The sequence below is a fragment of the Babylonia areolata genome, chromosome 8, assembly GCF_041734735.1.
Source record: "Babylonia areolata isolate BAREFJ2019XMU chromosome 8, ASM4173473v1, whole genome shotgun sequence".
Classification (NCBI taxonomy): domain Eukaryota; kingdom Metazoa; phylum Mollusca; class Gastropoda; order Neogastropoda; family Buccinidae; genus Babylonia; species Babylonia areolata.
Genome location: NC_134883.1, coordinates 2086700 through 2107786, shown reverse-complemented (window position 1 = coordinate 2107786; position 21087 = coordinate 2086700). Strand labels below are relative to the sequence as shown.

At 45.2% G+C, this 21087-nt stretch overlaps 1 protein-coding gene and 1 long non-coding RNA gene across 4 annotated transcripts in view; both read right to left on the bottom strand.

Annotated features, from left to right (window-relative positions):
- Window positions 1–4092: 4092 nt before the first annotated feature.
- On the bottom strand, window positions 4093–7481 carry LOC143284998 (uncharacterized). Its single transcript, XR_013055657.1, has 2 exons — window positions 4761–7481; window positions 4093–4727 (listed from the first exon to the last, which is right to left on the bottom strand). It is a non-coding gene; the product is annotated as an uncharacterized LOC143284998 (long non-coding RNA).
- A 2216-nt stretch (window positions 7482–9697) lies between these two features.
- LOC143284454 (uncharacterized) overlaps window positions 9698–21087 on the bottom strand; it is a 298683-nt gene continuing 287293 nt past the window's right edge. For 2 of the 3 annotated variants that reach the window (XM_076591096.1, XM_076591093.1), the window contains exons 18-21: window positions 19889–19971; window positions 17297–17426; window positions 13494–13591; window positions 9698–12564 (exon numbers count right to left, since the gene is read on the bottom strand). In XM_076591096.1, coding sequence (XP_076447211.1) covers window positions 12244–12564; window positions 13494–13591; window positions 17297–17426; window positions 19889–19971 — 632 coding nt within the window. In that variant the 3' untranslated portion in view covers window positions 9698–12243. The remainder of the gene's footprint in view (window positions 12565–13493; window positions 13592–17296; window positions 17427–19888; window positions 19972–21087) is intronic. The other variant, XM_076591095.1, reaches the window with a different exon arrangement.

Here is a 21087-nt window from a genome sequence, read left to right as displayed (position 1 = left end):
ACAAAAATGAATATAACGTCATTTAATGAACAATATAGGTACAATGGTATCACAGTCGAAACATACTACCATGCACGTTTTGTTGTTGTTGTTGTTGTTCACCCAGGTCGTCGTCTGAGAACAGGAGTAATTAGCTCAGTTACAGGCCTCTGTTTCCATCATGCCAGCTTAGTCTGGCACAGGCAACAGCAACGCCCAAAATAATTAAAGTGATTACGTGAAACGTCGAAGTTAAAAATAGGTCACGTGGGTGTCTTCTTTTTCTTTCTGCGTGTTGGGCATGTAGTTTTGCAGACATCAAACACACAGACACACATACATAAGCAAGCACACACACACACACTCCTCTCTGTCATTCACACATACACACTCACACACGCATATAAACCTCTCTCTCTTTGTCGTGAACACACACACACACACACACACACACACACACACACACACACTTCTCACTGACGTGCATGCATTTAAACACACACACACACACACACACACACACACACACTTCTCTCACACACACACACACACACACGTGTGTGTGTGTGTGTGTGTGTGTGTGTGTGTGTGTGTATGTGTGTGTGTGTGTGTGTGATGTTAGATGCGGGTTTAATGTTTTAATGTTTTTGCTGTTTATTTTTTTGTTTTTTGTTGTTTTTTTGGGGGGAGGGAGGGGGGATGGGGGAAGGGGGGGCATGGGGGGAGGGTGTTGGAAGAATAAAATATCCGATAGTGTTGTACAAAGCAAATTTCATTGCCTTATGTCCATGTGAGGGTTTTATGTGATGCACGTCTCACCAGCTGTTTAGTTGCTGATTTATACATTTCATGTGTTTTTGCTTGTTGTTGTTTTTGTATACTATGCTATTATGTGTACATTTTTGTATAATTGTATGAACTGTTTGCTTTTTATATCTTTATCTTGGATCACAAGTTTAGCTTTGATCATATACGGGTTTTTGTGTGATACACTTTTACCAGTGTTTTCAAATGTGTCATGTTTTACATCCGGTTTTATCATGCGATTGTGTGTTCATTGGACGTGAATTCTCTTGTACGATCTTGCTGCTTTTAAACAACTTCATCTCAGATACTTTTTTTAACCTGTTTTATCGTACTGTGCAGGTTTAAAAAAAATCTGTACTGTGATTTCAGCCTTCCGGTTGTTAGGGAAAGGGGCAATAGTAATAATATCTATTGCGTACGCGAGAAAAGTAGAGACAGACATACGCACACACAGTCATAAACATACACAATTCGATACATACACGCACGCACACGCGCGCGCACACACACGCACACACACACACACACACACACACACACACGCCCCCCTCCCTATATATATATATATTAGAGAGAGAGAAAGAGAGAGGGAGAGAGAAGAGAAAAGTGTCATCAGTATCGACAACCAGATGACTAAAGCCACATTCTTGTTATCATCAAATCCACCTACGACAGTTGTAATTAATAACTAGAATGACTACTACCACTCACCAATATCACTTATACAGCAGCTATTGTCACCATCATGATGGAATGAAATGAATAAATTCATGCATGCACACAAAACAGAAAAAAATGAAAGAAATCAAACAAGCAAACAAAACAAAGTGAAAGGCAGACACACACACACACACACACACACACAAATATATATATATATATATATGTATGTATGTATTAGAGAGCGAGCGAGCGAACGAGAGAGAGAGAGAGAGAGAGAGAGAGAGAGAGAGAGAGAGCAATCTATATTTATCACACTGAAAGACACACACTTACCTTCAGCATACTTCATGCACCCAGCCCATTCCGCACTCAAGTCACAGAAGACAATCCACTTTAAAGTACTCCAGTGAGGTTGACTTTGTTCTGTTTTATCACAGAGGTGTTCACCATTTGGATGATAGGAAAAAATCGATATATCATTTATATTCTTTTTTTTTTTTTAGTTCAGTTTTGTTTTCTCTTATACAGAATCCTTGACCTCCGACCTTTCCGCTTGCAGACGTTGACGTTGAACGCCTGAGAATGAACAGCTTAATCCCCCCTTTTTTGTTTTTGTTTTTTTCTCTCTCTCACCCTCTCTCTCTCGCCGCTGTATGAACTGTGCTCACAAACTGCGACGTTCGTGTTCCTGTTCGAAATGTCCGTGCACCACGTCCTTACACTACTGGTCTCAGAGTGATGAACAGGGAGGTGAGTGGGACGGGTGGTGGGGGTGGGGGTGGAGTTTTTTTTTAATTTTATTTTTAGTTTTGTTCCCCAACGTGATAAGTCGTGGGTAACTTTCAATTTACTTTCAGTTTCGAGAAGGGGTGTAAAAGTGTGCAGGATAATCCACATACGCTACACCATACTAAAAAAAAAAACAAGAAAAAAAAGAAGAAAAAAATATAACATAGGCTTGACTTACGCATATACCCGTTTTTTTTTTCAGAGACAACCATGAGTTTATTATTATTTTTTTTTAATCTAACCAGCACATGATGTGTGATAAAGAATTTGCAACGCCTTGCAGTTTTTCCGGCTAGTTGTCTTCAACTCCTCTAACTCCTTCAGACCATCAGATTTGGTGTGTGAACATGATTTCACAGTGATACCATACACTCTGCTGGTGTGTGAACATGATTTCACAGTGATACCATACACTCTGCTGGTGTGTGAACATGATTTCACAATGATACCATACACTCTGCTGGTGTGTGAACATGATTTCACAGTGATACCATACACTCTGCTGGTGTGTGAACATGATTTCACAATGATACCATACACTCTGCTGGTGTGTGAACATGATTTCACAATGATACCATACACTCTGCTGTGTGGCTTCAGAAAGGGCTGATAATGATTAGAGCGATAAATCCTTTTGTAAACACCCTGTTTATCATGGAATCAGTATTGCTTGTTTATATAAATCATTGCTGATATCTATGAGATCATTTTTTGAAAGGATCATATTGTGAGTTTCGGATTAACTCAAGGAGGCGTCACTGAGTTCGGACAATTCCATACATTGCACCACATCTACAAGGCAGATACCTGACCAGCAGCATCAGCCGATCCATTCAGGCCTTGAGTGCATGCAGATATATTTGTGTGTCTGTCAGACTTGGATTTCTTCTACATAATTTTGCTAGATAACAACACTCAAGTTAATATGTGCCAAGCGCGTGCTGCACACGTGACCTCGGTTTATCGTCTCATCCAAATGATTAAACGCGCTCTTTGATTTTCCAGTCAAACTCCGGAGAAAAAGGCGACAGTGGGATTGGAACCCAGACTCTCTGTATTGGCAGATGAGCGACTTTTAACCACTCTGCTACGTTCCTCCTTCTGAAAACTGAAACTGTAAATCACATTGTGATACATTATTCTGGCGTCTGCTAATGTTAAGACTATATTAAACAGAACACTCATTCTCTGATTCCATCTGGCTGTTCAGATTTCGATTGTTGACGATTATGTTTTGATAAAATGGCTCCTGCTGTTGTCGTTTTGGATGTTCATTTTAGTCTTTGCAATGTTACTGCTCCTGATGGATTTGTTTGTGTATCATCTGTCGTCAGCATTAACAGTGTTCGGCTTTATATGTTGTGCTCGTGTCACTGTCGTTGTTAGGGTTTAGTTCTGGTTGAGACATTATTTGGTTTATAGTCTGTCTCTATTTGTTCTGTTCTGTTGTTGTTCATTGTTTCATTTGTTGTGTTTTGTGTCACTGTCGTTGCTACTGTTCAGTTCTGGTTGAGGAATTATTTGGTTTATCGTCTGACTCCATACAATTATGTTATGTTGCTGTTGTTATTCATTGTTTCGTTGTTGTGCTGCTACCACTGTCAGTGCTGGGAACCACCAAAAGATTTTCATTAATGGCAAGCCGAAAAGTATACAGTTCCAACTGCCCTTTTTGGAACAACATTTCTCATCAAAAAGAAAGAAAAAAGATTCTAAAACAACACGTACAATCACTCGGATTTCAAGGTGATTAAAAAAAAAAGTATCCATGCGGTGAACTATATTTCAGGGTAGATGTCACCATGAAGAGAAAGAATTAACTCGAAAAGTTAATGGCTTTAAAACACAACAAAATATGATTACAAACTTTTTATTTTGAGTCACAGTGTACAATGTTTTGTTCACATTCTTTTCACAGGACAAAGTCATTTTTATCAAGTATCTTAACTGTACATATTCTTTGTTGACATGTTTCACAGGACAAAACCATTTATCAAGCATCTTCTTCTTTTTTTTCTTCTTTTTTTTGTCAATCCAGTACAGTTGTACAAATCCTGATAAACCATAAAAGAACGACGGGCACATTATCATCATTCATTAGTATTTGGGTAATGCTGGATACAAGCACGATGCCAGTGTACATGTGGGTAATTATGAATATCACACAAAACAATATAACAACTCAAATGCATAACATCACAAATAATTAATGACCGTCCAGCTGTTCTGAAGGGAAACTGATTAGATAACATGTTATGTGCTTCAGGAATTTGAAATGGGGCGGTCTTTTGAAACTGCACTGAACATGGATTCGTGAACACAGGAAGAATAGAATGAAACACATACACAGACACAGACATACAAATGTTTAGAGTTTCCATTCGTATCATATAATACAATGATAAGCGTTTCCATCTGTTTCATTCATACAATGATGAGCTTTTCCATCTGTTCACCTGTTTCATTCACACAATGATGAGCTTTTCCATCTGTTTCATTCACACAATGATGAGATTTTCAACCTGTTCACCTGTTTCATTCACACAATGATGAGCTTTTCCATCTGTTCACCTGTTTCATTCACACAATGATGAGCTTTTCCATCTGTTTCATTCACACAATGATGAGCTTTTCCATCTGTTCACCTGTTTCATTCACACAATGATGAGATTTTCAACCTGTTCACCTGTTTCATTCACACAATGATGAGCTTTTCCATCTGTTCACCTGTTTCATTCACACAATGATGAGCTTTTCCATCTGTTCACCTGTTTCATTCACACAATGATGAGCTTTCCCATCTGTTCACCTGTTTCATTCACACAATGATGAGCTTTCCCATCTGTTCACCTGTTTCATTCACACAATGATGAGCTTTCCCATCTGTTCACCTGTTTCATTCACACAATGATGAGCTTTTCCATCTGTTCACCTGTTTCATTCACACAATGATGAGCTTTTCCATCTGTTTCATTCACACAATGATAAGCTTTTCCATCTGTTCACCTGTTTCATTCACACAATGATGAGCTTTCCCATCTGTTCACCAGTTTCATTCACACAATGATAAGCTTTTCCATCTGTTCACCAGTTTCATTCACACAATGATAAGCTTTCCCATCTGTTCACCTGTTTCATTCACACAATGATGAGCTTTTCCATCTGTTTCATTCACACAATGATGAGCTTTTCCATCTGTTCACCTGTTTCATTCACACAATGATGAGCTTTTCCATCTGTTTCATTCACACAATGATGAGCTTTTCCATCTGTTCACCTGTTTCATTCACACAATGATGAGATTTTCAACCTGTTCACCTGTTTCATTCACACAATGATGAGCTTTTCCATCTGTTCACCTGTTTCATTCACACAATGATGAGCTTTTCCATCTGTTTCATTCACACAATGATGAGTTTTTCCATCTGTTCACCTGTTTCATTCACACAATGAGCTTTTCCATCTGTTCATCTGTTTAATTCACACAATAATGAGCTTTTTCACCAGTTTCATTCACACTATGATGAGCTTATCCAACCATTTCATTTCACACTATAATGAGCTTTTACAACCGTTTCATCCACAAAATGATGAGCTCTTCCATCCATTTCCCCTATAAAGTGATGAGCTTCTCCGAGACTAAGAAGGGGGATATGAATGTCCTTAATCCTGAAAATCGTGTCCTAGTTCGTTAATGGCTATGTCCTCCACCCTCCCAATCCTTTTCATTTTTCACTGCACAAATACAAAACACGAGACCATAAGAAGCGAAAATGGAAAACTACACTGTTTGAAAACATCCGAATGCATTTCTATGTAAACTGGGCACTTGCTATTGACTGAGTCAATACCGAACGTGTCTGTATGATATGCTTCAGGTAAAATGAGTTGAGATTCTTTTTACTTTTGATGTGAACAAAGCAGGCTAAAACGTTACTCTTTCTCACACTAAATTCTTCTGAGAAAAATAACAAAAGAAAGTGGGTGTGTGTATGTATCTGTACAAAATAATCATAATACATACCGTTTTTGCATATTTCCCCATTTCAGCCGACAAAAATCGGTTTGTGTCAGTTTGAGATTTTCAATGAGGCATCAGTGCGTTTGGACAAATCCATTACACGCTGTACCACATCTGCTGGGCAGATGTCTGACCACAGCATAACCCATCGCGCTTTGCCAGGCCTTGAGGGGAAAGTAATGAATCGAGTAGAATTACTGGAATATGGAAGCTGTGTTGAAATATGCCAGAAAAAAAAAATCGATTACAGCTACTGGAGTATGGTTGTTGTGTTGAATATGCCAGAACAAATCCTGACCAGAATATACTTTTTCGAAAAACAATCTGATGGGAAGCAAAATGGTACAGCTGTATTACAAGTGACTTTGTATGCAAGACATCTGTGTGTGTGTGTGTGTGTGTGTGTGTGTGTGTGTGTGTGTGTGTGTGTGTGTGTTTGTGTGTGATAGAGTGTGTGTGTGTGTGTGTGTGTGTGTGTGTGTGTGTGTGTGCGTGCCTATGTACGTCCGCACACGCATAAGCATTTGCACCTGCATAATTATGCAAACATGAAAGGTGTGAAGGGAAATGCGATGATTCCTGCCGTATAAATCGACAAACACACGAAGCGATGTGCGCTTAACGTGTACACACATATGTCAATCACCCAGCTTGCTTCACGTTGCGCCACTCCCTCTTCCAAAGAGCAGCTTTGATCTCACTACTCAGCGTCACAGTCCTCCTGGGAGTTTGGCGGCACTGGGTCAGTACTAAGCGGCATTCACAGCCAACTGAACGCAAAGAAAACCAAACCCCGCTAGTCATGTGGGACGTTTTGGAAAGACGAAGCAACGCTGCTGCTGAATAAAACAAATATGGCCAGGGTATAAAATAAAGAACCCAACATGACATAAAAGAGGAATTATTCCAACACATAATTTCCAGAAGGTACGGATACTGTCTGTAACTGAAAGAATCCCAGTGACACAGCATTTCCAGAAGGTGGGAATACCATCTGTAACTGAAGGAATCCCAGTGACAGAATATCCCGAAGGTGGGAATACCATCTGTAACTGAAAGAATCCCAGTGACAGAATATCCCGAAGGTGGGAATACCATCTGTAACTGAAAGAATCCCAGTGACAGAATATCCCGAAGGTGGGAATACCATCTGTAACTGAAGGAATCCCAGTGACAGCATATCCCAAAGGTGGGAATACCATCTGTAACTGAAGGAATCCCAGTGACAGAATATCCCGAAGGTGGGAATATCCCGAAGGTGGGAATACCATCTGTAACTGAAAGAATCCCAGTGACAGAATATCCCGAAGGTGGGAATACCATCTGTAACTGAAGGAATCCCAGTGACAGAATATCCCAAAGGTGGGAATACCATCTGTAACAGAAGGAATCCCAGTGACACAGCAATTCCAGAAGGTGGGAATACCATCTGTCACTGAAGGAATCCCAGTGACACAGCATTTCCAGAAGGTGGGAATACCATCTGTTACTGAAGGAATCCCAGTGACACAGCATTTCCAGGTGGGAATACCATCTGTTACTGAAGGAATCCCAGTGACACAGCATTTCCAGGTGGGAATACCATCTGTAACTGAAAGAATCCCACATTTCCAGAAGGTGGGAATACCATCTGTAACTGAAGGAATCCCAGTGACACAGCATTTCCAGAAGGTGGGAATACCATCTGTTACTGAAGGAATCTCAGTGACACAGCATTTCCAGAAGGTGGGAATACCATCTGTTACTGAAGGAATCCCAGTGACACAGCATTTCCAGGTGGGAATACCATCTGTAACTGAAAGAATCCCAGTGACACAGCATTTCCAGAAGGTGGGAATACCATCTGTTACTGAAGGAATCCCAGTGACACAGCATTTCCAGGTGGGAATACCATCTGTTACTGAAGGAATCCCAGTGACACAGCATTTCCAGGTGGGAATACCATCTGTAACTGAAAGAATCCCAGTGACACAGCATTTCCAGGTGGGAATACCATCTGTTACTGAAGGAATCCCAGTGACACAGCATTTCCAGGTGGGAATACCATCTGTAACTGAAAGAATCCCAACGAGACAGATTTTCCAGAAGGTGGGGATATCGTCTGTAACTGAAAGAATCCTAATGCTCAGTATCCATAACGGCGACCTGTCAACTGGAATACAAGTTAACCGGCAACCCGCAGACCAGCGGCAAACCCTGCACGATGCATTGTTCCTCATTTCACCGAGATGGAGGTCATACAACACAGCACAACGGAAGAGATCAATGAGGTGTGGTCCCTGGTTGATGGAGATGAGAGATGTTCTCCTTTATAAAAATAAATATCACACAAGGATGCGAATGAAATGATAATCATCACACAAGCGTTCGGTCTGTCGAGTTTAAAATATCGGCGAAAACGAAGAAACTCTCTCTCTCTCTCTCTCTCTCTCTCTCTCACACACACACACACACACACACACACACACACACACACACAAATACACAACTGAGAGAGATAGAGATAAAGATAATATATAGAGAGAGAGGGTGGAGAAGCTATAATCATGAAATCGTCGAGAAAGAATAAACTATGAAGAACAGAACTCTCTCTCTCTCTCTCTCTCTCTCTCTCTCTGGGTAAACCCTGTCAACAAAATGACAATTAATGAATGAAGCTTTGAGGTGGACATCCCCAATCCAGACATCAGCCATGACTCACATCAACACACAAAGACAGCACACCGAATAAGCTCAGTTCATTCAAACACACCCGGGATTTGAATTGGCAAACGTTGACATGAAACACACAATAGACGTTCTACCATCCGAACCAGCACATCGCCAACTTTATTTGATTGAATCGGTCTGGAAAAAATACAAGTATCGCTTCTCATGGCCTGATGAGGGAAACGTTCAGTCGGTGTGTCCTGATCTAGCGACCCGTGCTGATTGTAGGAACCTGTGTACAACGGACGTTCAATTATGTCGTCACAAATTGGCAATATTGAGATGTCAGCCCAGTTAACTGCATCTGCAGATCAGGTACATTTTCCACTTCTTCCGGGGATCATGGCATACAAGTGCAACTAGACAAAGTGAACTGAAAACACTGGGTGTTGAGGTCAACGCGCACTGATCAACAAATACAAACATTCTATTCACAGTATAGAAACCTAAATGACAAACTTCAACAGCATTACTCCAAAAGCTTTGTTCATGAGATGCTATGTTGAACCGAACGAGGTGTATGTCGAAGAGGTGTAAGTAAGCCAGATGTGACGGAAAGTGTTGCACCGTGGTGACGTCAGCCACATGACAGAACGCCATATCGATGTTTAGGGCCTTCACATACATCCTACTAGGTTTTAATGGAAAACTTATAAACCAAAGCGAATAACTGTAAATTAACAATAACCCGAGCTAATGATCACCTCCACACACACACACACACCAACATCCCCTTCACCACACACATCCATCACTGACCCGTCGCCTGAGAGCAGGACGGATGACATGAATCAATTCAGGGTTAGACAGAAGGCAACAACGTAGATCAGTGCACATCACACACACACACACACACCGCGCGCACACACACACACACACACACACACACACACACACACACACCGCGCGCACACACACACACACACACAGACACACACACTGCACCGCATTACCACGCAAGGATTTACACCACTAAATCACTGATACATTGCACTTTCTGAAATTAAGGGAAAAAACAACATCAGAATAAAACGGTGTTTCAATTTTCTTCAGACAAGTACAGTGTTTCCTGATTACGCTACCTGTAACAACAACAACAATGAAATGCATGACGGATACTATGGCTTTTTCTCAATGGTCGTCTGAACATGCTGAAAATCAAAACGACGGAAATGCACTCTTGAAAGAAAATGACCGCAGCTATGAGTGACGTCATCAGACGTACTGGAAATGCTGTTTGTGGACATATCGTCTTGTATAAATGCGATTTACGAACATCCGTGGTTTTGTCATGTTGAAATACAATTCACAGATGTTTTGTCGTGCAGAAAATTAATGCGAGTTATGTAGACCTTGTAATGTAAAAATGCGAGTTCAGAACATCGCGTCATATAGAAATGCAATTTATGAACATCTTGTGATGTAGAAATGTAATTTACTAACACCGTTTCATGTAGAAATGCAATTTATAAATATTTTCCCATGTAGAACAGCGATATGTGGACATTTTGTCACTGTATGAAATGCGACTGATAAATAGTTTGTCATGTATGAAATGCGACTGATAAATAGTTTGTCATGTATGAAATGCGATTTGTGAACATGTTGTCATGTAAAAATGCGATTTATCAATATCTTGTCATGTACAAACATACGATATATGAACAACATACCGAATAGAAAACAGTTTATAAAAATCTTGTCATGTAGAATATGCGATTAATGCACATCGTGTTAGGTAGAAATGCCGAGTTACGAGCATCATTCTTCTCGTGCAAAAATGCGAGTTGTGAACAATGTGTCATGCAGAAAGAAAGGCGATTGATGAACTTTTCGTCACGTACACACGGTCCATCCTCCCTGCAGCTAAGTCAGCTTAGTCACCAGTGTCGTGCTGCTACCACTCCCAGCGCGCGCGCGTGTGTGTGTGCATGTGTGCGTGTGTGTGTGTGTACGAGACAGTCTTTTTCGCAATACGCCCTCCCCCCCCCCCCTTCATTCTTTCTTCCCCCCAAGTTAAATCCCTCACCCATCTCCACACATCCGGCGTGTGTGTGTGTGTGTGTGTGTGTGTGTGTGTTGAAATAAGTGACCGAGTACGTGTCTAAATCAGCTTCTGGTGAACAGACATAATAAACAACCAATGAGTCGAAGACTAGTCATTCATGACAGGAAGAGACAGGTCGACCGTCAAGTCTGTGGTCACATTCACACGGCGTCCACACGGCCGGAACAGTCTCTGCCACAGACGCCACTTGCTGCTTTCCCTTCTGGTCTAAAAGACTAGTACCCAGGCCATAGCTTAAAGTCTAGTGGATGATGAAGGGGGGGGGGATAAAAAGCACTGCTGTGTGTGGTTCACAACTGTAAACTCTCACTGTCCAGGGGAAGGAGGGGGGAGGGGGATGGGGAGGGATAAGAGGAGGGGCTGTCACCTCTAGGCCACCACGTTTAACAAAGTATTTAATTCTTCTGCAGCATGATGCATCTACCTTCACGGCACGGCCCAGCCGCACGACCGACACAGCAGCCTTGAGTCTCCTGGAAATGTGTCGTCTGTAATAATGAAGGAAAGGAATGATCCACTTCGTCAATCAGGCACTTGACGACACCATGAGACAGCCACGGCTGGTGCTGATGAGTCCATTGTTTGTACACACACACACACACACACACACGCACGCACACACACACACACACATATCACCATCACCATCATCTCTTTGGGAACACCACAGATCCAAACAGATAGGACGTTTTACACTTGCCTTGGAAAAGGTACATCTTTTTTTTTTTAAAGGCTGGCACACACACACACACACCCACACACCACACACACACACACACACACACACAGAGAGTATCACACACACAAAGCACGCCCTGAAGGTAAGGGTGGGAGAACACAGGGGAAGTCCTTGGTTCCTCTCTCTCCTTCCCTGTTGTTGGACACACTCCACCCCCGAGAGACCCCCCACTTTCTGAGTGTCTCAGCGGAACGGACCCGTCAACAGCCAGACATATAATGCCACCACCACCACCACGTGGCAACGGCATCCACAGAACCACAAGGACCTAACGACTTGCCCATTCTGCTGCTGCTTCTAGAACGCATGTTTGGAACCAGCAGCCAGTCGTGAGAGAGGAAGGAAGAAACCGTGGTCCTGGCCATGTCTAGGCAGGGATTGGGGGGAGGGGGGCGAGGAGGGGGCGGGGGGGGGGGGGAGGGAGCAGGGGGGGGGGGGGCAGTGTCGGCAGAGTTATGACGGACGGCGTCACATGTACACGGCGTCCATGGAGCGTGATTTAGTGGGACCCTCGCGCCGCTTCCCGCTAGTTCTCAGCGCACGTCGGGTAGGGGACCAAGGGAACTCTCCCCCGGCTCTTCCTGCTCCTCCTCCTTCTTCTCCTGCTCCTCCTCCTGCTCCTCCTCCTCCTCCATGCCCCTCCCCGTTGGCCTGCGTGGTCCTGGCAAGCTGGTGGTGGTGGTTGTGGGTGTTGGGGGGAGGGTTGCTGTGGGCCTGGGTACTGGCAGTCTGCTGTTGCTTGTCCGCGTAGCTGTCCTGAGCCTCCCGGATGGCGTTCACCCACGTCACCTGCCGCAGTGTGTGCACAGTAGTAACCATCCCACTCAACGTGACAGGAATGAAAAAAACAACAAAACCCCCCAAAAAACCGAGTGTGATATTGTGGACGGCTGTGTGTTTTAGGGGTGAAATTTGTCTGGTCCTTTCAATGGTGGTCAGTTTGCTTTGTTGCGTTGCTGTACTGGCTCTGTGTTGTCGATGATGATGATGACGGGTAGCGGTGGCGATAACATTTCTTCTTTTTCTTTTTCTTCTTCTTCGTCTTCTTTTTTTTCTTCTTCTTATAACATTTACATTTATCTACTGAATGCGTTGTAACCATGTAGTAGTGCTTGTCCCTCTCTTTTTATAATTTGATTAAGTGTATCGTATTTCACCCTTCTTTCTTTTATATATGATGAAGTTTCATCTAAAAAAATCGGACTTCACATTCCAGAAACGTCTTTGTATTGTATTGTATGGTTGCTTTGCGTTCCGTTGCGTTGTATTGTACTGCATTGTTCTTTGTCACAAAAGTTGTGTGTTTTTTCTGTGTGAAATTCGGGTTGCTCTTCCCAAGGAGAGCAGTGCATGGTCAACTTTTGTTTTCTTTTGCCTGCAAGTGTATTTGCGGTCCTATCAAAATGGATCGAAACAAAGGAACGAAAGATAAAACATAACTTATTCACATGTAGTCTGAGGGCGAGAGAAACTATTGACGGACAAAGATGAGAATGAATAAGCTGATTTGAAAACAGGAACATTTCAGGGTAAAATTCTTTTTTTTTAAACGATCTGACAAATGCTTTGTCATTAACATACACATACATGCATTTTCTCTCTCCCTCTCTCTGTTTCACACACACACACACACACACACACACACACACACACACACACACAGACACGCACACACACATGCTGCGCGTGTACACTTTATGTTGGTCTATATGACATACCTTGGTAGAATCACAAGATGCCTGCAAGGTGAAGACTCCAAGAACCTGCTGGAATCGGCTGAGGTGAACCAAGACCAACACCTGCTTCAGGCCGTTCGCTGCAACACAGAATAGAATAAAATGGAATATGTATTTATTACGAAGTGTACTGGGGTCACAGTAAATATTGTGGTGGGTGATATATAAAAAGGTACAAACATAAATCGAAAATCATATACAAACACAGACACAGTAGAATTTTGGACACATCTCATATCAAGACAAGAACTTTTGAATGCACACACACACACACACTCTCTCTTTCTCTCTCTCACACACACAGACACAGACAGACAGACACACAGACACACACGCACACACACACACACACACACACACACACACACACACACACACTGAATACATACACCGAGGTATCGTGTCATGCAGCAATACAATACAATACAAAACAATACAATACAATATTATTTTCAAATTCCAACCTCCATGTACCCCGGTTTCCCCCAATATTTTTTTTTATTCACTATTCACCCTCTCCCTCTCCTGTCCTAAAAGAGAACAAATGTAAAAAAAAAAAATCTAGATTCCATACTTCCTCCAGAAAACGAAACAATTTAACACACGACACAGACACGGAGAAAGAGAGGGTATACAGTATAGTGCAGTCTAACTTTCAAGATCGATAAATACCGGAAGACATACAACTTCATTTACGCCCCCACCACCATCACCCCTACCGCCTCCCTCCCACACACAGAGAATTGTACCCCTCCCCCTACCTACCCAAAACACTCCACCTCCCTCCCACACACAGACGTGTACCCCTCCCCCTACCTACCCAAAACACTCCACCTCCCTCCCACAACAGAGAAATGTACCCCTCCCCCTACCTACCCAAAACACTCCACCTCCCTCCAACACACAGAGAAATGTACCCCTCCCCCTACCTACCCAAAACACTCCACCTCCCTCCAACACACAGAGAAATGTACCCCTCCCCCTACCTACCCAAAACACTCCACCTCCCTCCCACACACAGAGAAGTGTACCCCTCCCCCTACCTACCCAAAACACTCCACCTCCCTCCCACACACAGACGTGTACCCCTCCCCCTACCTACCCAAAACACTCCACCTCCCTCCCACAACAGAGAAATGTACCCCTCCCCCTACCTACCCAAAACACTCCACCTCCCTCCAACACACAGAGAAATGTACCCCTCCCCCTACCTACCCAAAACACTCCACCTCCCTCCAACACACAGAGAAATGTACCCCTCCCCCTACCTACCCAAAACACTCCACCTCCCTCCCACACACAGAGAAGTGTACCCCTCCCCCTACCTACCCAAAACACTCCACCTCCCTCCCACACACAGAGAAGTGTACCCCTCCCCCTACCTACCCAAAACACTCCACCTCCCTCCAACACACAGAGAAATGTACCCCTCCCCCTACCTACCCAAAACACTCCACCTCCCTCCCACACACAGAGAATTGTACCCCTCTCCCTACCTACCCAAAACACTCCACCTCCCTCCCACACACAGAGAAATGTACCCCTCCCCCTACCAACCCAAAACACTCCACCTCCCTCCCACACACAGAGAAATGTACCTCTCCCCTACCTACCCAAAACACTCCACCTCCCTCCCTCACACAGAGAAATGTACCCCTCTCCCTACCTACCCAAAACACTCCACCTCCCTCCCACACACAGAGAAATGTACCCCTCTCCCTACCTACCCAAAACACTCCACCTCCCTCCCACACACAGAGAAATGTACCCCTCCCCCTACCTACCCAAAACACTCCACCTCCCTCCCACACACATAGAAATGTACCCCTCCCCCTACCTACCCAAAACACTCCACCTCCCTCCCACACACAGAGAAGTGTACCCCTCCCCCTACCTACCCAAAACACTCCACCTCCCTCCCACACACAGAGAAATGTACCCCTCCCCCTACCTACCCAAAACACTCCACATCCCTCCCACACACAGAGAAGTGTACCCCTCCCCCTACCTACCCAAAACACTCCACCTCCCTCCCACACACAGAGAAATGTACCCCTCCCCCTACCTACCCACAACACTCTCCTTCCCTCCCACACACAGAGAATTGTACCCCTCCCCCTACCTACCCAAAACACTCCACCTCCCTCCCACACACAGAGAAATGTACCCCTCCCCCTACCTACCCAAAACACTCCACCTCCCTCCCACACACAGAGAAATGTACCCCTCCCCCTACCTTCCCAAAACACTCCACCTCCCTCCCACACACAGAGAATTGTACACCCCTCTACCTACTCACTGCATTCCCCTTCCATCCACCCACACAAAGACCCCCGCTTCCCCCACTAGCCCCACTCCCCCTACCCCCCAGCTGTACACACGGTACATCCCCACCCCATCCCTACCCCCAACACTGCCCCCTTCACCTCCTTTCAAACCACTGCACAACAACCCCACCCCACTCCCTCCACAGCACTTCCACCAGTGCAACCCCCCCGACAATTCAACCCCCACCTCCCAAACCCACACTCCCCCACAGCTGCTGACCGGAGACACCAGGCGAGGAATTCCACCCCACCCCCCGCCCCTCAGTCCCTCCCCTCACTCCCTCCACAGTTCTTCTATACTGTCCCCCCTCCCCTCTCCACCTAACCCACACTCCCTCCCTCCCCTCTCCCCCTAACCCACACTCCCTTCCTCCCCTCCCCCTAACCCACACTCCCTTCCTCCCCTCCCCCTAACCCACACTCCCTCCCTCCCCTCTCTAACCCACACTCCCTCCCTCCCCTCTCCCCCTAACCCACACTCCCTCCCTCCCCTCTCCCCTAACCCACACTCCCTCCCTCCCCTCTCTAACCCACACTCCCTCCCTCCCCTCTCCCCCTAACCCACACTCCCTCCCTCCCCTCCCCCCTCTAACCCACACTCCCTCCCTCCCCTCCCCCCTCTAACCCACACTCCCTCCCTCCCCTCTCTAACCCACACTCCCTCCCTCCCCTCTCCCCCTAACCCACACTCCCTCCCTCCCCTCCCCCCTTCTAACCCACACTCCCTCCCTCCCCTCCCCCCTCTAACCCACACTCCCTCCCTCCCCTCTCTAACCCACACTCCCTCCCTCCCCTCCCCCCTCTAACCCACACTCCCTCCCTCCCCTCTCCCCCTAACCCACACTCCCTCCCTCCCCTCCCCCCTCTAACCCACACTCCCTCCCTCCCCTCTCCCCCTAACCCACACTCCCTCCCTCCCCTCCCCCCCTAACCCACACTCCCTCCCTCCCCTCCCCCTTCTAACCCACACTCCCTCCCTCCCCTCCCCCCTCTAACCCACACTCCCTCCCTCCCCTCTCTAACCCACACTCCCTCCCTCCCCTCCCCCCTCTAACCCACACTCCCTCCCTCCCCTCTCCCCCTAACCCACACTCCCTCCCTCCCCTCCCCCCTCTAACCCACACTCCCTCCCTCCCCTCTCCACCTAACCCACACTCCCTCCCTCCCCTCCCCCCTCTAACCCACACTCCCTCCCTCCCCTCCCCCCTCTAACCCACACTCCCTCCCTCCCCTCTCCCCCTAACCCACACTCCCTCCCTCCCCTCTCCCCCTAACCCACACTCCCTCCCTCCCCTCCCCCTAACCCACACTCCCTCCCTCCCCTCTCCCCCTAACCCACACTCCCCCCCTCCCCTCTCCCCCTAACCCACACTCCCTCCCTCCCCTCTCCCCCTAACCCACACTCCCTCCCTCCCCTCTCCCCCTAACCCACACTCCCCCCCCCCCCCCGATACTGACCGGAGGCATCAGGCGGTGGAATGTCGTGCAGGGTGAAGCGATCCAGGGCCAGGGGCTGACGGAACACCACGAAGCCCGCCCCCTCCGCTCCTGAGGGCGACTTGCTGCCCCCCTCCGTGCCCTGTTTCTGCTGGCGACACAAACAACAAGGCTGGGAGAGTTGTTGAGGAACCAACAATACACAGCGGTAACTCTCTCTCTCTCTCTCTCTCTCTCTCCATTGTCAATACATAACTTCAAGTCAGTGCTGCTTATCTTGCTTGCCATTCGACGGGCGCTATAGCCTAGTGGTTAAAAAGTTGGACTTTCAATCTGAGGGTTAGGGGTTCGAATCTCGGTAACGGCGCCTGGTGGGTAAAGGGTGGAAATTTTTTTCCGATCTCCCAGGTCAACATATGTGCAGACCTGCTAGTGCCTGAACCCCCTTCGTGTGCATACGCAAGCAGAAGATCAAATACGCACGTTAAATATTCTGTAATCCATGTCAGCGTTCGGTGGGTTATAGAAACATGAATATACGCAGCATGCACATCCCCGAAAACGGAGTCTGGCAGCATACATGGCGGGGTAAAAACGGTCACACACGTAAAAGCCAACTCGTGTACATACGAGTGAACGTGGGAGTTGCAGCTCACGAACGAAGAAAAAGAAGGAGCTTCCCATTCAGCTAGCACACAGGAAAAAAACACACCAAAAAACCAAAAAAAACGACGTGTGATAGTCAGTCGTGTTTGACTAGGACCATCGGAGCAGCAGAGGAGGTAACTGCAGTCAAGTCAGTGTATTGCCCAAGTTAATCCCCACTGTTTCGGCCAAAGCTGCAGCATCGACAGCCAGTGCAATTTTGTCTCCTGGTTTGAGAGGCATAGAAAAGGTATGTTGGAACAAAGCCAGACACTCCCTCAAAAAAGGAAGCTCCGGGGTTGTCCTTATCAAACCAATCATTTGACACGCTACACACAGCGGCAATGACTGAAGAAAAGTGAGAGAAATAAAGAAAAGAGAAAAGAAAAGAACAAAAAAAGCTATTTACTCAACTCTCGTCAAGTCAGGTCAGGTCAGGTTAAGACCGAAAGGTCAGTCAGTGACGCCAAGTCCGTAGAGCGAGTGACGTCATGTCGCAAAAGTCGAGTCCATAGTTAGTGACGTCATGTTCATGGAGTCGGTCAAGTCCATGAAGTCAGTGACGCCATGTCCGTAGAGTCAGTCAGTGACGTCAAGTCCAAAGAGTCAGTGACCCCATGTCCGTTGGGTCAGTCAGTGACGTCAAGTCTAAAGAGTCAGTGACGTCATGTCCGTTGGGTCAGTTAGTGACGTCAAGTCCAAAGAGTCAGTGACGTCATGTCCGTTGGGTCAGTCAGTGACGTCAAGTCCAAAGAGTCAGTGACGCCATGTCCGTTGGGTCAGTCAGTGACGTCAAGTCCAAAGAGTCAGTGACGCCATGTCCGTTGGGTCAGTCAGTGAGGTCAAGTCCAAAGAGTCAGTGACGTCATGTCCGTTGGGTCAGTCAGTCATCCACTGGCGCGCGCGCGCACAGCCACGAGCAAAACTGCGTGCACGTGTGCGTGCGTGCATGTGCGTGCATGTGGGTGTGTATGTTTGCATGCTGTTTTATTACGTTTGTTTGTTTGCATTCTCTTTTCTTGGGCTTCGCGCCCATGCATAACTTACAGCCTCTGCCAACTTCCTCTGAATGGACTTTCTCTGAACCGTCGGGTAAAACTGCATCGGAAGGGAAGCAATCCTGTGAACTAAAGCAGACGGTTTTGCGACAAAGTTGTTTCCCATTGGTGTTGTGTCGAAACACAAGCAAGTGAAGTGAATACCACTCTTTGTAGTGCACTATATTTCCCCCGCAACCAAACGATCAAGACTTCAAACCTGATTGCTTGTAATTCCCAACCAACCTGTAAACATTTATTGTTTGAAGTTTTCACAAGTTTACTGACAGAACATTACGAAATGTGACATAAAAAATAGTGGCGATACTCTAGTCTTCCTAACAACAGAAGAAATACTCATGAAGTTATAATGTATCGGTGCATAATGATGTTTGCTTTGATTGTTACCATTCTTGTTGGAAAATAGTCAAAAGTGACAACTCTTGAAAGTGGATGTTGGTATGCATTCGATGCTAAATACCCGCTAATGGTAATACTTGGAGATGTGGAGGAACAACAACAACAACAGCAACAACAATAGAAAAACGTTGAGCAGGTTTCAAAAGACATATCCCGATCTCAGATATTTTCTTTGACAGACAGACGACAGCTGGACGGATCGAGCGATTGGAAGAAGCTGCGATGGACAAAGAGTTAAGACGAAAAAAGAGTGTATATATATATATGAGAAAAAAAAATATATATACACATACACCACACACATAGCCCACCCATGAACACTGGAATAGACAAAATACAACACAGTGCAAGAAAAAAAAAAAAAGAAAAAAAAAAGAGAACTACATCAATCGTAAAAAAAAGTAAGAAGAATTTTTTTTTAAATGTGTGTGTTGTCAAACTACCCCCCCCCCCCCCCCCCCCCCCAAACAATCCTCTCCAGACAGAACAGCTGCAGACATACAGCCCCTACCTTACGTGCCGGCTTCTTTGGCTTGGTGATGAGGAGCAAATCGTCGAACAGAAACAGGTGCACGTCTATAGTCTTGGGAGATTCTGAAAGCAAAAAACGGAAGACTTGACTACTGGGTACAATAATAATAATAATAATAATAATAATAATAATAATAAGTATTATCATATTTATATAGCGCTGAGTCTTGTGCAGAGACAAATCAAAGCGCTTTCGCACCAGTCATTCACACGCATGCGTAACTCTAAAACTGAAGAAAACTGAAGACAAGGAAGAGGCAGGGAAGCATAACGTGACAATCATACATTCTGCATACGTAAGCTGTCGATATGTTCGTTTTGATTAAACATGGAAGTGTTTTTGACTGTTAGAATCTTACATCAACGTGGATAAAGTGAAAAGCATTGATTCTTATCTGATTATGATAAATCAATTGTGGTCTGAAAATACAGCACACACAGACACAGACATAGACACGTACACACACACACATACATACATACCAGTTATCACTTTTATCGTGCAGTACAGGTGTTGTTGTTTTGTTCTAACAGAAAAATCTGGATGTAGTTAAGATAAAGTAAGGGGATATTCTAAACCCTAACCGTTTCAACGCGTATTTTGTTCTTTTGTATTTCATTTTACACGGCGTAATGCTACTTACGTGTTTTTATGTGTATAAATCAATTAGTTTTGAAATCAGAACAGTAAAATAATTACAAATATTAGGCAGGGGGAGGGGGGGGGGATATCTTTCTCTTTCATGGATCGGAAGGAAAGTTCAGTGAGGGAGAGGACGACGAAGTGGACTGAAAGAAGAAAAAGAAAGAAAACTGGAGAAACTAGAGAGAGAGAGAGAGAGAGAGAGAGAGAGAGAGAGAGAGAGAGAGAGAGAGAGAGAGAGAGAGAGAGAGAGAGGATGAAAACAGCAAAAATCCATAATAGAATCAGGGGTGTTTGTTTTCCATTAAAATAATATACACGATGCGTGTTTTATGTTATGACATACCCAGATGCATTTTAACGTGTTTACACTGAAACTGAGTTGATATTACATTCACAGACACCCCCACACATGCATGACTGCATCTGCTTAATGAACTGGACACAAACATTTAAAACTCTCTCTCTCTCTCTTTCTCTTCCCCCCTCTCCCTCTCTCTCTGTCTCTGTGTGTGTGTGTGTCTCTCTTATCCTTG